Genomic DNA, 14901 nt, shown 5'->3' with positions numbered 1-14901 from the left:
ACCTTTTGCCATCAACTTGGGAAAATGGAAAAGGAGGCTGTGAGGGTGGTGTCAGGCTACAGTGGTTTAACATGAATGATTTTGATGCTGTTGGAAGCTAGGGACTCATCCAAGAAGCATATGATGTTGAAACTTGAAAGTTATTTTCCGTGCCGACGATGCTACAATCGAAGAAAATTATTTTGCCTAAGTTAAATTGATTGAGAATTCTCACTTCTCATTTAGATAGTCAAAACTAAATTTGTCGAAAGACTAGTCATCGGCGGGAAAAACATTTGTTTGTGGTTAGTCCGTTTATCAGGAAGCTCTTAATTCAACTGCAACCGTGGCACAAACCAGATGAACTCGGACGGTACTAAACGCTTTACTTGGCTTTTATGCATACCATGACCGTAGATGCAAGAAGATGATCCAGCTAAATATATCAAGACCGAATGAGTGTTGGAAATGTGTGAGAAAATCCTCCACAGCTTAACTGAAGCAAAATAAAATACCAATGTCCATAACGACAACGAAAACAATTATCCTAAATATAGAACTTTAGTCATCGTTATAATAAAAGAGAAAAAAATTACTTAACAAGTAACGCAAACTTAATCAACTTCTTCAATCTTGGGACCTGCAGCACTGCCACTAGCTGGAGGAGCGTCATCATCCATGCCACCACCCATGTCACCACCAGCACCTTGATACATCTTGGCGATAATGGGATTGCAGATGCTCTCGAGCTCTTTCATCTTGTCCTCAAACTCATCAGCCTCGGCGAGTTGGTTGCTGTCCAGCCATTGAATGGCCTGATCGATGGCATCCTCAATCTTTTTCTTGTCATCTGCAGCCAGCTTAGAGCTGATCTTGTCGTCCTTGATTGTGTTCCTCATGTTGTAGGAATAGTTTTCCAATGCATTCTTTGCCTCAACCTTCTTCTTGTGCTCCTCGTCTTCCGACTTGTACTTCTCAGCCTCTTGAACCATCTTCTCGATGTCTTCCTTGGACAGCCTACCCTTGTCATTGGTAATTGTGATCTTGTTCTTCTGACCAGTGGTCTTGTCCTCAGCCGACACATTCAAGATACCGTTTGCATCAATATCAAAGCAGACAGTGATCTGAGGAACACCCCTGGGTGCAGGAGGAATGCCAGAGAGCTCGAATTTACCAAGCAAGTTGTTGTCCCTGGTTCTAGTTCTCTCACCCTCGTAAACTTGAATTAGCACACCAGGTTGGTTGTCCGAGTACGTGGAGAAAACCTGCTCCTTCTTGGTGGGAATGGTGGTGTTTCTTGGGATCAAAACAGTCATGACTCCCCCAGCAGTTTCCAATCCAAGAGACAATGGGGTCACATCAAGAAGAAGCAGATCCTGCACCTTCTCATTCCCTTCGCCACTCAAGATAGCAGCCTGAACAGAAGCACCATAAGCAACAGCCTCGTCAGGGTTGATGCTCTTGCAGAGCTCTTTCCCATTGAAGAAGTCTTGCAAAAGCTGCTGCACCTTGGGAATCCTAGTGGAACCACCAACAAGGACAGCATCATGGACAGTGCTCTTGTCCATCTTCGCATCCCTCAAACACTTCTCAACAGGCTCCATGCATTTCCTGAAGAGATCCATGTTCATCTCCTCAAATCTTGCACGAGTGATGGTTGAGTAAAAGTCAATGCCCTCGTAGAGAGAATCGATCTCAATGGTGGTCTGTGCAGTAGATGAGAGAGTCCTCTTTGCCCTCTCACAAGCAGTTCTCAACCTCCTAAGAGCTCTAGGATTTCCGCTGATATCCTTCTTATTCTTCCTCTTGAACTCTTGGACGAAGTGGTTCACCATTCTGTTATCAAAATCCTCACCTCCAAGATGGGTATCTCCAGCGGTGGCTTTAACCTCAAAGATACCCTCCTCTATGGTAAGAAGAGAGACATCAAAAGTACCACCACCCAGATCAAAAATCAACACATTCTTCTCACCCACACTGGTCGCCTTCTTATCAAGACCGTAAGCAATGGCAGCAGCGGTGGGCTCATTGATAATACGCATCACATTCAGACCAGCAATAACACCAGCATCCTTGGTAGCCTGCCTTTGAGAGTCATTGAAGTAAGCAGGGACTGTGACCACAGCATTCTTGATAGTGGTGCCAAGGTAAGCTTCAGCGATCTCACGCATCTTAATGAGAACCATGGAAGAAATCTCCTCAGCAGCAAACTGCTTCTCCTCGCCCTTATAGGTAACCACAATCATTGGCTTTTCAGCAGGACCAGGAATGACCTTGAATGGCCACAGCTTAATATCACTCTGTACCGAAGCATCAGAATATCTCCTACCAATCAATCTCTTTGCGTCTACAGTACGTGAACAAATAACGATTAGCAGCAAGAATCATTCAATTAACACTAATAATTAAAACTACAAATTTGCTACCGAAACAAAAATTTAATCTATGAACAAGTACAAGTCAGTAGCTTATATTTAAATTAAAAAAAAACACTGAATCTAAAATCATTGTTCCATTCATCTACCAAAACTAAAGGTCTAGGCAGATTTAAGATTCGAGTTTACCAAGCTGTAATCACAGTGAGTGTCCGCATATATCAGAAAATCATAACTAGATCTTGAAATTACAGCTTTCTTAGCTATGATCGAACCACTATCAGAAATCTCTTGAAAAGAATACTAACCAAAAACGGTGTTGATTGGGTTCATGGCGACCTGGTTCTTAGCAGCATCGCCGATCAAACGCTCGGTGTCAGTGAAAGCAACATAAGACGGTGTCGTTCTGTTGCCTTGATCGTTGGCTATGATTTCCACTCTATCATGTTGCCACACACCGACGCATGAGTAGGTCGTGCCTAGATCGATACCGATTGCCGGTCCTTCTCCTTTTCCGGCCATTATAAGACGATTTAAGAATAATGCGGCTGGAAATAAAACTATATAAGAAAGATTTAGTTAGGGTTATGATATCTCGTCACGGGAGAACTTGTGGTTCCAGGGAGAGCGGTGCATGTATATAGGTTTTTAAATTTAGGTTCTAGAATGTTCTGTCAAGAAAGGGTGGATCTGGACCGTTGATTTTGAGTTAGTTGACGGTATAGATGGGTTGAAACTGGAAAGTAAAATTTCTTGGCGAGATTTCAAATTGTTGGAGACGCTGTGGTTTCCTTAATGGGCTGGGTTTTTTGCCAGGTCGAGCCGACGTCCGAGTGTGAAATGGATTATAGTAAAACGACATGTCACGGTCACGAATCTTCTTATTAACTATTGCAATTGTGTTTTAGAATCCTCTAAAAGCTTAGTCTCGAGCTTTGCTTTGAAGGCATGTATTTTCATGCGACCTCAAAAACTTTAATCGTACTAAATTATATTTTATTTGATAAAAAATAATTTTGATCATGGTTTTGGAAGACTTTCAAGTGTTTTTATTTATTTTCAATATTTTACTCTTTTTTATGATTTTGATGGCTTCTCTGATAATTTATAATCATGAAAAGTATAATTCTCTTTAAATATATTTCATTTAAAAAGTATATAAGGAAAAAAAATACCATGATAAATTTATTTTTCATTATAAACACACATTTTATTCATTAAAAATACATTTTGAAAATTATAAACAAAATTATAATTATAAACATGGGTACAGAATAGATGTGAACTCTCCCTGTGTGTTATTCACGGGTATGAACCTTTTTAAAATTGATTATTAGTTACATGACTCGCGCGATATCGTGGGTTAATTATTTTTTATATTTTAAAGAAAGTTATGATCTAAAAATGTCAGGTCTTTCTACAAAGTTATACTCAATAGTCTTAGGTTTGGTTGTAATGCCTAACCCAAGAGTAATATTTATAATATTAATAATAACATTAAACTTGCATGACCCAAATTTAAGTGGGTTTGACTGCAATTCCAGACCCAATAGCATTGGACGTGGGTTTGGCTGCAAGGTCGTGTCATAAAAGTGTGATAATTAAATAGATTAATTAAAAGAAAACCAACAGCAAGAAAAAAAACTAACGAAGAAACAAAAAAAATGAATTAACTGGGTTAACCCTTCAAACTAGGTTAACCCGTCATAGATTCGCGTCGTAAAAGTTTGATAACTAAATAGGAAAAAAATATTAATGGGTTAACCCATAATTAACCGGGCTAACTCATTAAACCAGGTTAACACGTCAAACTCGGAATCTGTGTTATAAAAGTTTGATAACTAAATAGAAAAAAATTTAACATTGACAATTTAGATTAAACGAAAAAAATTAATTAAAAAAATTCAAAAGTCATCACCCTTTTCACGGTGGATTGCATAGTGGAGTCCATAGTCAAAGGCATAAAAAAAAAAACTAAATGCATTGGCCGAGAGCTACATAGAAAAAAATTAATATTAATAAACTAAATTAATTAAATTAAATTAATTAAAAAAAACCTCTAAGAAGTAAAAAAAACTAAATAGAAAGAAATTTAATATTAACAAACTAAACTAAACAAAAAATAATAATTATAAAGAAAAAAAGCAAAAAAAAAAATTCAGGTTAAATCATCAAACCGGGTTAACCCGTTAAATCCGAGATCCGTGTCATAATGTTTGGTAACTAAATAAAAAAAAAACGAACGTTAACAAACTGAACTAAATGAAAAAAAATTTAATTAAAAAAAACAAAAAAAAAATGGGTTAACTCGTCAAACCATGTTAATCTGTTAAACTCAGGATCTGTGTCATGAAAGTCTGATAATTAAATAAAAAATTAACATTAACAAACTAAATTAAACAAAAAAATTTATGAAAATAAAAAAAAAATATTTTGACGGGTCAACCTAGAATTAACTGGGTTTACCAGTGAAACCAGGTTAACCCGTGAAACTCGGGATATGTGTCATGAAAGTCTAATAACTAAATAGAAAGAAATTTCATATTAACAAACTAAACTAAACAAAAAAAAACAAAAAAAATTTGAATTAACTTGTCAAATCAGGTTAACTCATTAAACCCAGAAAACGTGTCATGAAAGTCTGACAACTAAATAAAAAAATTTTAACATTAATAAACTAAATTAAACAAAAACATTTTGTTAAAAGAAAAAAACAAAGAAAAAAATTAAAAATTAAAAATCCCAAAAAACATAAAAAAAAAATTAAAAAAAATAAAACAACTTTAAAAAAATAAATTTAAAGCATCAGTATTTTTTACTGTAGACTGTATTTTACAATCCCGGTAAAACATTAATTCCTTTTGATATATGTTACAATTACAATTTTCGGTTTGGTTTTTCATGTCAAAAAACTGAAAAAACCTATATTGTTTTTTGTTTTTCTTCTTGCTTTTTGGACTGAAGAAGAGTGCTTAGATGAATTGCTCTATTATCCATAGTTTTTAAACCCAACCCGGTGATTGACCCGGTATCATGAACGGGTTACGGGTCAGATGGGTTGACCCGGGTCAGCCCGGGTCAACCCAAAAAAAAAAACTCTGCTTTTTGACAGGTTTCTCTCTTTCCATATTTTTCACTCTCCGTTTGCTATGTATGTGCTGTTCATTGGCGTCAATCTACACATCTGGGCAAAGTAACATAAAAAAAGACTTGTATTTTCCCCTTCGATCCCTCTCTTTCTTCTCCAAATTCTCACTTTATCGCTACCTTATTTTGGGACGACAGAACATGGAGAGAAGAGATCTGGGGAAAGAAAGGTGTTGTTTTTCTGATCTGAAAAAAGATTTCAATTTGAGCAGATCGAGGAATTCCTCCACTCTGTAAGCTTTTTCTTATCTCTTTCTTCCTTCTTTTTTTTTCTTTATCAATTTGACTGATTGTTTCCAATCACTGTCACTTCTTGCTGTTGCTTAACAATGGCTTCACCTGGTAATCCAAATCAACAACAAGGATGTGGTATATCTCCGCTTCCATCTCTCTTTCTTGCATTGAATCTCCACATCACTAAATCACACTATGTCCATTTGTTTTTGTTTTTAGGTGAGAAGTGCTCTAGAGAGCCTGGTAATCTCACCGAGTGCATGTCTACTAATATTCTTCCATTTATGTTTTCTGTGCTTGCTTATCACTGAATGAGATCTTAATTTGATGTTATTGTGTCTGTGCTTATTTTGCAGCTTGCAAGGCAAGGAGCTCTGACTGCAGAGTTCACTTTAAGGCATTGTGTTTCTGATTTAGATGGGTTTTGTTTTCTATGGCCTTTACTTCTTGTAAAGCAACAAGATTACTCTCTTAAACAAAAATTAAGTTGTTCTTTTTCTATGAGAAAGAGGATTACTCTCTCAAAACCTTAGCACCTCTCTCTAAAGCTTCAGGATCAAACTCAGTAGTGTTGTTTGTGGGTGAACATTCCTAGGAGCTCTAGATTACCCGCCGCCGTTGATTGAGGCAAAGTGGATGGCTGAGATTGTACAAAAGAAGAAGACGAAGAAGATTGAGGGGAAGGAGAAGGGTTTGAAGAAGAGAAAGGAGAGAAACTAAAAGATCCATCAGCAAAAAAAACAAAATTTGATTGAGAAAAGAAAAAGTAGGCTGCTATTGCTGATATTAACCCTCCAATTTCACTTGTTTTTCCCACTTTTTTCTTTTACTGTGTAGAGAAATAAAATGATACAGTGTATAGAGAAACCTTGGGCAAGATAGTTGCCATGGAAGGAGAGACGAAGAGCAAGACAGTTGCCAAAGAAAATAAGGTCGGGTCTCAGCCGGGTTTACCCGGGTCGCCTGGGTTCCGGGTTGACCCGCCGGGTCGACCGGGTTTCACCGGGCCAACTCCTAAACGGGTTTTGCCTCCACCCGGACCGGTCCCAGGCCCGGGTCGGCCGGGTCCCGGGTCGACCCGCCGGGCCGGTCCGGGTTTTAAAACACTGCTATTATCCTTTCTCTACGCAACCCAGGGCTTTCACCCACTCGAACAGTGTCGAACCTTCACTACGTTTCCTCAGCTCACTTCACTTGATTGACATGCCTTCATCTCTGCCCACCTCTTTGAATTCTAACATGACCAGCCATGAAAAACCCACCTCTTTGAATTCCAGTCGTGACCAGCCATGACAAGGCTGAGTGGATTAGAATGGGGCGGCTTGCTCTCACCAAAACTTCACTTTTTGCTCCATTCATGGAGCGTATGAATTTCTTGGAATGTAGATAGACCAAAAAAGTTGGCTGCTGCTAAGGCTTTTAGGTGTTGCTGGGAAGCCTGGGATGCTAGATCTAGATTGGAAATTAAAGAATGAAGATTGGAAGATGGGGGGCGTCTGATTGTCTATGTGATTGCGTCTTAAAGGGCAAGGGGAGGGTGCGGTTGTGCGGCTTTAGGGTTACTGTTTTGCAAAAACTTCCTTTTCTTTTATTTATAGTAACTTTTTTTATTTGAACCGAACCGGTTTGATTTGGTTGGAGTTTAATCAGTTTCAGCATTACAAAATTGAAATTTAACTAAATCAAAAATATTTTTAAATATTATAATCGATTTGATTAGTTTTTTCTCACCCTACCCTCTTATTAACAATTAGAATTGGGTTTTAGAGTTTTCCAAGCTTAATTTCGAGCTTTGCTTTGAAGGTATGTATTTTCATAAGAGCTGGGTAAACGTTAACCATACTATATCATATTTTAGTTGATTTTATTTGATAAAAAATGATCTTGATCATAAACTTATGTTTTGGAAGACTTTTAAGTGTTTTTATTTGATTTTCAATCTTTTTTTTTCCTATGATTTGGGTGACTTCTCTAATAATTTATAGCCATGTAAAGTACAATTCACTTTAAAATGTATTTCATTTAAAGAGTATTAAAGGAAAACAAAATACTATGAAAAATAATTGAAATACCCTTGGTCAAGAAGGCAGTAGAATAAAATTATAAAGCTAGTTGAATTAAATTTCTAATTTATCACGGGTTTAGATCCATTATACCAGATTAAAAATTATCTTTTAAACTAGATTTGTAAAACAACGACATCTTATGTATTTTTCTCTTTAATGGCTATCATGTAGGAATTTTTTATTCATAGTTATTATATAAGCAAATATGTTTTTACATAAGAATCACATGGGTGCATAAAGCTAGTTACTTTTTTAATTTTTTTAATTGAAAAAAAATAAATACAAGTAAAAAGAAATAATAAAATTTATGATTCATAATAAAAATATATCTATTTAGGATCTATCTTCTCTATTTATGTTTGTCTATCTATTCAATATAATTGTAATAAAATAATTAGAGGTGAAAAAAAAACTGAAAAATCTAGAAAAAAAAAAAAAAATAACTGAAAAAACAGAACCGTGAAAAAAATCAATTAAACAGATTCGAATTTTAAAAAAATTGATTGGTTTAGTTTTGGTTTTATAAGCCTGAAATTGAAAAAATTAAATCGAACCCAAACTGAAAAAACCAGAAAAAACCGAGTAAAACCAGAAAAAACCGAGCAAAACACCAAGCCAAACCGATTTGAACCTGTTTTTGTTTTAAAAAAACCGAACCGAACCGAATCGAAACCGGTCTGTTTGAACCAGTTTTGTTTTTTTTTAAAAATTTATGTTTGGTTGTTTTTTTTTTATAAAAATCAAACCGAACCGAAAATAATTACCCTTAAAATTAACTAATAAAGTATCATTAACTATTATCTAATCACTATAGAATTACTCTCTATTTTTTTGTTAATAAACAACTAACACGAACCATACCAATCTTGATCATGTCAACCTACAATGACGAAAAGGTTGTTAGAAAATATAACTCGAGGAGGAGATAACTGTCCAAATCATCTATTTAAAAAAAAATATATCACAAAATGATGCCCCTCGCAGACAAAAAGAAGTCCTCGTTTTTTTCAAGGCAAAACCTCCAAGAAGATGGTGGATTTTAAACGTGCAAACTCTGTATCCAGTAGACAGGGACCCAATTGATTATTATTTTTTTGCTCTGCTGTAGATCTGACTGCGAAATGAATAATTGCAAGCGACAATATTAATTTTGATTTCTGGCTCGAGTCACAGAATGCAATGCCAAATGGACCCATTACCGATGTTCTTCAGAGGAGGCACATTGCACATGACACGTCGTTAAAGTTTCTTCTTTTCAATGATTTCTATTTAGTGCCGTCAACCAAGACAACCGAAAGGGTAATTTTGAGAAATGATTGATAATAGCTAGGATGAAATTGCTTAATTTGCAAGACTTTAAACGCTTCTTTGTTCTAATTAATCGGAATCCTTTTTTAATGTGAACCTAATATTGGTTCCAATGCCTGAACAAGCTATTCTTAAGAAAAATAAAAAATAAAAAATAAAAAATAAAAAAGCCTGCTAAAGATCAGGCCGAAGCTGAAGATAGAAACATGTTTGTTTTTTATTTAAAAAATGTTTTTTTAAAATATTTTTTATTTATTTCAAATTAATATTTTTTTTACTATTTTCAGATCATATGTTTAAATCAAAAATAATTTTTTAAAAATAAAAAATATTATTTTAATATATTTTGAAGTAAAATATACTTTAAAAAAATAACAGGAGGACATTCAAGAAAAAAAATAAAATGAAAAGAAACAATCAACTCCTTAGGCTTTATGGCACAGTGTGGACTGGAATCCGCCAACCACATTATGTAAGTGGGGCTTTTTAATGCATGTCTTTTTTAATGATCCAAATTTAGAAACCCAAATCAGGGTTTTAAGTATTGCCAGTCGCTGTCCTGGTGTAGTTACTCGGGCTTAGATGATTGCAAACTCTTTTGCTAGGCTTCGCGGAACAGACCTCCCGATTTGTTATTCGGAATCAAAAGGTCTGTAGTATGGTTGTGTTGCCTTGCGAAGAGGCCCAATACTTTTCTGACTGATAGTTATAGTTAGCATCTTGGGTCGGTCATGCAAACGAAGATAAGTTATTGAAAATGGGCTTGCTTACGGTGACGAGTTCGGGGACTCAAGCCCCAACCATTCAAACCTTCCACTTGTATAGAAAGCTGGGCCGATTCAAACTCTGATAAGCAAGATCCAGTCCAGATCGACAGAGAAAAAAACGGGCCATGCAAACAGAATTGCTAGCTATTGAAATCCGCGCAGGTATGTGATCATGCATCGATATTTTCTCTCACTGCCTTGGGACAGTCGACGTGAGGTCAGCATAATGTTATAAGCAGATGACGACAGAGCGCGTGTAAGCAACTCGCCAGCGAAGTAGAGCTTCATCAAATTCAACGACCGATGAAGTAACTTTTTTTAAAAAAAGCAAGACAAGCTAAATCGCCACAAATTAAAATCCCCAGAATTTCAATTGCTATTTGCTGTTTCAATAGAGCAACAAAAAATCAAAAGATGTAAAAAACTACTGGAAATGCCCTTCTCAAGAGGACGACAAAATCATAAACCTAAAAGATAATGATAGCTATGGAAAGTAAAAAGATAAATATCCCAGAAAACAAACAGGGATCCGCATAAGTCATCACCCAACTTAATCAACCTCCTCAATCTTAGGACCTGCACCGCCGCTGCCAGCTGGAGGAGCATCTTCTTCCATGCCACCACCCATATCAGCTCCAGCACCTTGATACATCTTAGCAATGATGGGATTGCAGATGCTCTCAAGTTCCTTCATCTTGTCCTCAAACTCATCTGCTTCTGCAAGCTGGTTGGTGTCTAGCCACTGGATAGCCTGGTCAATCGCATCCTCAATTTTCTTCTTGTCATCTGCACCCAACTTGGAGCTGATCTTCTCATCCTTGACAGTGTTCCTCATGTTGTAGGCATAGTTCTCCAAAGAGTTCTTGGACTCAACCTTCTTCTTGTGCTCCTCATCTTCTGACTTGTACTTCTCGGCCTCCTGCACCATCTTCTCAATGTCTTCCTTAGACAACCTACCCTTATCATTTGTAATTGTAATCTTATTCTTCTGTCCTGTGGTCTTGTCCTCAGCCGACACGTTCAAGATACCGTTTGCATCAATATCAAAGCAGACAGTGATCTGAGGAACACCCCTGGGTGCAGGAGGAATGCCAGAGAGCTCGAATTTGCCAAGCAAGTTGTTGTCCCTCGTTCTTGTCCTCTCACCCTCATAAACTTGGATGAGCACACCAGGTTGATTGTCTGAGTAAGTAGAGAAAACTTGCTCCTTCTTGGTGGGAATGGTGGTGTTCCTTGGGATCAAGACAGTCATGACACCCCCAGCAGTTTCCAGTCCAAGCGACAGAGGAGTAACATCAAGAAGCAGCAGATCCTGCACCTTCTCATTCCCTTCGCCACTCAAGATAGCAGCCTGAACAGCAGCACCATAAGCAACAGCCTCGTCAGGGTTGATGCTCTTGCAGAGCTCTTTCCCATTGAAGAAGTCTTGCAAAAGCTGCTGCACCTTGGGAATCCTAGTGGAACCACCAACAAGGACAGCATCATGGACAGTGCTCTTGTCCATCTTCGCATCCCTCAAACATTTCTCAACAGGCTCCATGCATTTCCTGAAGAGATCCATGTTCATCTCCTCAAATCTTGCACGAGTGATGGTTGAGTAAAAGTCAATGCCCTCGTAGAGAGAATCGATCTCAATGGTGGTCTGTGCAGTAGATGAGAGAGTCCTCTTTGCCCTCTCACAAGCAGTTCTCAACCTCCTAAGAGCTCTAGGATTTCCGCTGATATCCTTCTTATTCTTCCTCTTGAACTCTTGGACGAAGTGGTTCACCATTCTGTTATCAAAATCCTCACCTCCAAGATGGGTATCTCCAGCCGTGGCTTTAACCTCAAAGATACCCTCCTCTATGGTAAGAAGAGAGACATCAAAAGTACCACCACCCAGATCAAAAATCAACACATTCTTCTCACCCACACTGGTCGCCTTCTTATCAAGACCGTAAGCAATGGCAGCAGCGGTGGGCTCATTGATAATACGCATCACATTCAGACCAGCAATAACACCAGCATCCTTAGTAGCCTGCCTTTGAGAGTCATTGAAGTAAGCAGGGACTGTGACCACAGCATTCTTGATAGTGGTGCCAAGGTAAGCTTCAGCGATCTCACGCATCTTAATAAGAACCATGGAAGAAATTTCTTCTGCGGAAAATTGTTTCTCTTCACCTTTATAGTTTACTGAAATCATGGGCTTGTCGCCAGCACCAGGAGTAACCTTGAAGGGCCAGTGCTTAATATCACCCTGGACTGAAGCATCACTAAATCTCCTACCAATCAAACGTTTAGCATCTGCAAAATTTAAACAAACACCAATTAATAATCATACCTATTTTATAAAACAAAAGAAACAAAATTAAAAAAAAAACTAAATAAATTTAACAAAAAAATGAAATCATGAAATCAAATAACGTGACAGATCTGCATCAGATTTAAGTCAAGCAACTACCATCTTAAATCTTTTGATAAGCTATGAAAATTATATAATAGATTAACTTCATGCTTGAGTTTCAAAAACAGGAGAATAAAATTGTGTTCAGATTTGATCAAATCAGAAACTGCTTCTTTTTTATTCCCGTACAAGTAGAAAGCTTATTTATTTGAAAAGCTGAAACAAAAAGTATAACCTGACTGATTTACACATAAGATAAAATACTTGCATATTGTCTGTGTATAAAGAGTACCTAAATTTGTTCCAATAAAAGAAAGCCACCTCGTATCAAGAAAGGCATTACCACGCAGATTTCTAAATCTAAAATCCAATATTACATCCTAAAACAAAATTACTGATCAGAATATAAACCCACATGCAAAAACAAATCTTTGAATCCAGATCTCAGGGAGCAAAAAATTAAAACACTTTGAATCCAGCTCATATGAAAAAAGAAAAAAACAATACGTTGAATCCAGATCTTAAGAACAATATAAATAAAAAGTCGATAGAGAGAGAGAATACTAACCAAAAACGGTGTTGATTGGGTTCATGGCGACTTGGTTCTTAGCAGCATCGCCTATCAAACGCTCGGTGTCAGTGAAGGCAACATAAGACGGCGTCGTTCTGTTACCTTGATCGTTGGCTATGATTTCCACTCTATCATGTTGCCACACTCCGACACATGAGTAGGTGGTGCCTAGATCAATACCGATAGCAGGTCCTTCTCCTTTTCCGGCCATTATGATTAGATCTAAAGGTAAAGCGGCTAAGAAATTAGAATAAAAAGATTAGGGCTTGTGTAACTAGAGATAGTTAAAGTACTTGGTTACGAGGGTTAATGGGAGTATTTATAGTGCTCTGTTTTTCTAGAATGTTCGATAGAAGAGGTGTGTATATCCGGGCCGTTGGTTCTACAGTTCATTGACGGTGTGGATTTGTTGATATTTCTCGCGTGGGAACGTGTGTGGTCTTTGTTTGACTAAATAAGCCGACGATTCTGCTTAATAGCAAACGGCTTGTCGTGTAGGAAATGCTATAAGGAAAACAACCGTCCATCCATTCATTGTTAACCTGGATTTGATTTACACATTAAACAACATGTCATCCATTCTATTGAACCTCAGTGGTAGCAACAAGACATCATGAACTTTTTCCTTGAATCAAATTATCCCTTGAGCTAAACATTCCAACCTCAAACACTAACCCACTCAAATTCAATCAATTCTGACGGCCAAATGGTCTCATAAAACATTAAAAAATATATTTAAAAATAATTCTATGACTGTAAGTGCTTCTATGGTTGTAAGTGTTTAAGGTTTACTTTGAGATAATTATTTGGAAGTTCAATGACCTCTGTTTTTAAATAATTTTTAAGAACATGTTTGTTTTAAAAAAATATTAAGTTGAAGTGTTTTTTTATGATTTTAACGTGTTAGTAATATTAAAAAAATTAAAATATTTTAAAAACATATCATATCATAAAATCAAGTTATCAACGCACACGAAAATACATGATATATAACACAGTTAAACAAGATAAAGTTGATAAAACCCTAGCATGCCTAAAAGGACCGCATTGTAAAATTAAATTATTTTAAGGATGAAAATTTAGTATTTTTAAATTAAAAAGGTAATTTGATTTATGAATAGATTCTAGCGAGTGCTATTGGAATTAGCTTTCTTGAACTCAAGGTGACGTGGCCTTATCCCAACTAATTGGGTATTGCTTGAAGACATACATATCAACAACATATGCTAGAGTTCCTCTCTCCTAAAACATCTCGTGTTAGAGCCTCTCCTTTGTAATAATAATAATAGAAAGAAAGAAAAAAAACAGCTTATTCCAATTTTTGCCCCCCCCCCCCCACCCAAGATGCCAGATGTAAACAATGCTGTGGCTCTAGTTTGAAGAAGAAAAGTTACTGTAACTTTAATCCAAGATAGCAATCCAGGCCATTTATTTCCCCATTTCTTTATGTGATTTCTTTTGCCGGCATATTTTTCTGCAAAGTTAATAGCTGGCAATATTCAAAGGAAAGCTTGGCATAGAGGCCTGATATAATCGTATGGTCTAGAATCCGAGTCAAGGCTATTGCCTACATCATGCTTTTATTTCCTTGAAAACCTCTGCCATCTACCACACTCAAAGTATCTTGAAGATAACGGATTACGTGTGCAAATTTTGTAGATATAGATGTAGATTCCACATTCTTCGAACTACTTGTAAAAGCTAAAATAATCAAAGATATTTTTTAAAATATATTAAAATAATATTTTTTTTAAAAAAAATTATACTGACATATCAAAATAATTTAATAAAAAATTAATTAAAAAATTCATGAAAAGCCGATGAAACATCCCCTCTACACAAACAAACAGAATTACAGTTTCGGTTCGGTTTTTAAAAAAATTAGATTTTGTTATTTTTTTAATAAAAACTGAATCGAATCGAAAATGATCACCCTACCGTTAGTTTCTTAAATAAGCTTCTTTGACCCCTTATCTTTCAACAAAAACAACTGTTTTGGATTGTGATAATAATTATTTTTCAAAGTATTTTTTTTAATAAATCAAAATAATATATTTTTTATTTTTAAATT

The 14901-nt window shown here is 36.3% G+C and overlaps 2 protein-coding genes and 1 long non-coding RNA gene across 4 annotated transcripts; 1 reads left to right on the top strand and 2 right to left on the bottom strand.

Annotated features, from left to right (window-relative positions):
* Window positions 1-439: 439 nt before the first annotated feature.
* On the bottom strand, window positions 440-2984 carry LOC133704210 (heat shock cognate 70 kDa protein 2). The gene is made up of 2 exons (XM_062128991.1): window positions 2663-2984; window positions 440-2326 (listed from the first exon to the last, which is right to left on the bottom strand). The coding sequence occupies exons 1-2, from the start codon at window positions 2874-2876 to the stop codon at window positions 594-596; spliced, it is 1947 nt and encodes a 648-aa protein (XP_061984975.1). The 5' UTR covers window positions 2877-2984; the 3' UTR covers window positions 440-593.
* Window positions 2985-5461: 2477 nt separating this feature from the next.
* Window positions 5462-6463, top strand: LOC133704082 (uncharacterized). 2 transcript variants are annotated; one of them, XR_009843989.1, is made up of 2 exons: window positions 5462-5734; window positions 6092-6463. It is a non-coding gene; the product is annotated as an uncharacterized LOC133704082 (long non-coding RNA). The 2 variants fall into 2 exon arrangements; XR_009843990.1 differs by having other exon boundaries at window positions 5462-5870.
* A 3755-nt stretch (window positions 6464-10218) lies between these two features.
* Window positions 10219-13132, bottom strand: LOC133705494 (heat shock cognate 70 kDa protein 2-like). Its single transcript, XM_062130744.1, has 2 exons — window positions 12828-13132; window positions 10219-12159 (listed from the first exon to the last, which is right to left on the bottom strand). The coding sequence occupies exons 1-2, from the start codon at window positions 13039-13041 to the stop codon at window positions 10427-10429; spliced, it is 1947 nt and encodes a 648-aa protein (XP_061986728.1). The 5' UTR covers window positions 13042-13132; the 3' UTR covers window positions 10219-10426.
* Window positions 13133-14901: the final 1769 nt, after the last annotated feature.

Source organism: Populus nigra, chromosome 10 (genome assembly GCF_951802175.1).
Source record: "Populus nigra chromosome 10, ddPopNigr1.1, whole genome shotgun sequence".
Lineage (NCBI taxonomy): Eukaryota > Viridiplantae > Streptophyta > Magnoliopsida > Malpighiales > Salicaceae > Populus > Populus nigra.
The sequence above is the reverse complement of the archived record's forward strand: the minus strand, read 5'-3'. Positions and strand labels throughout refer to the sequence as shown.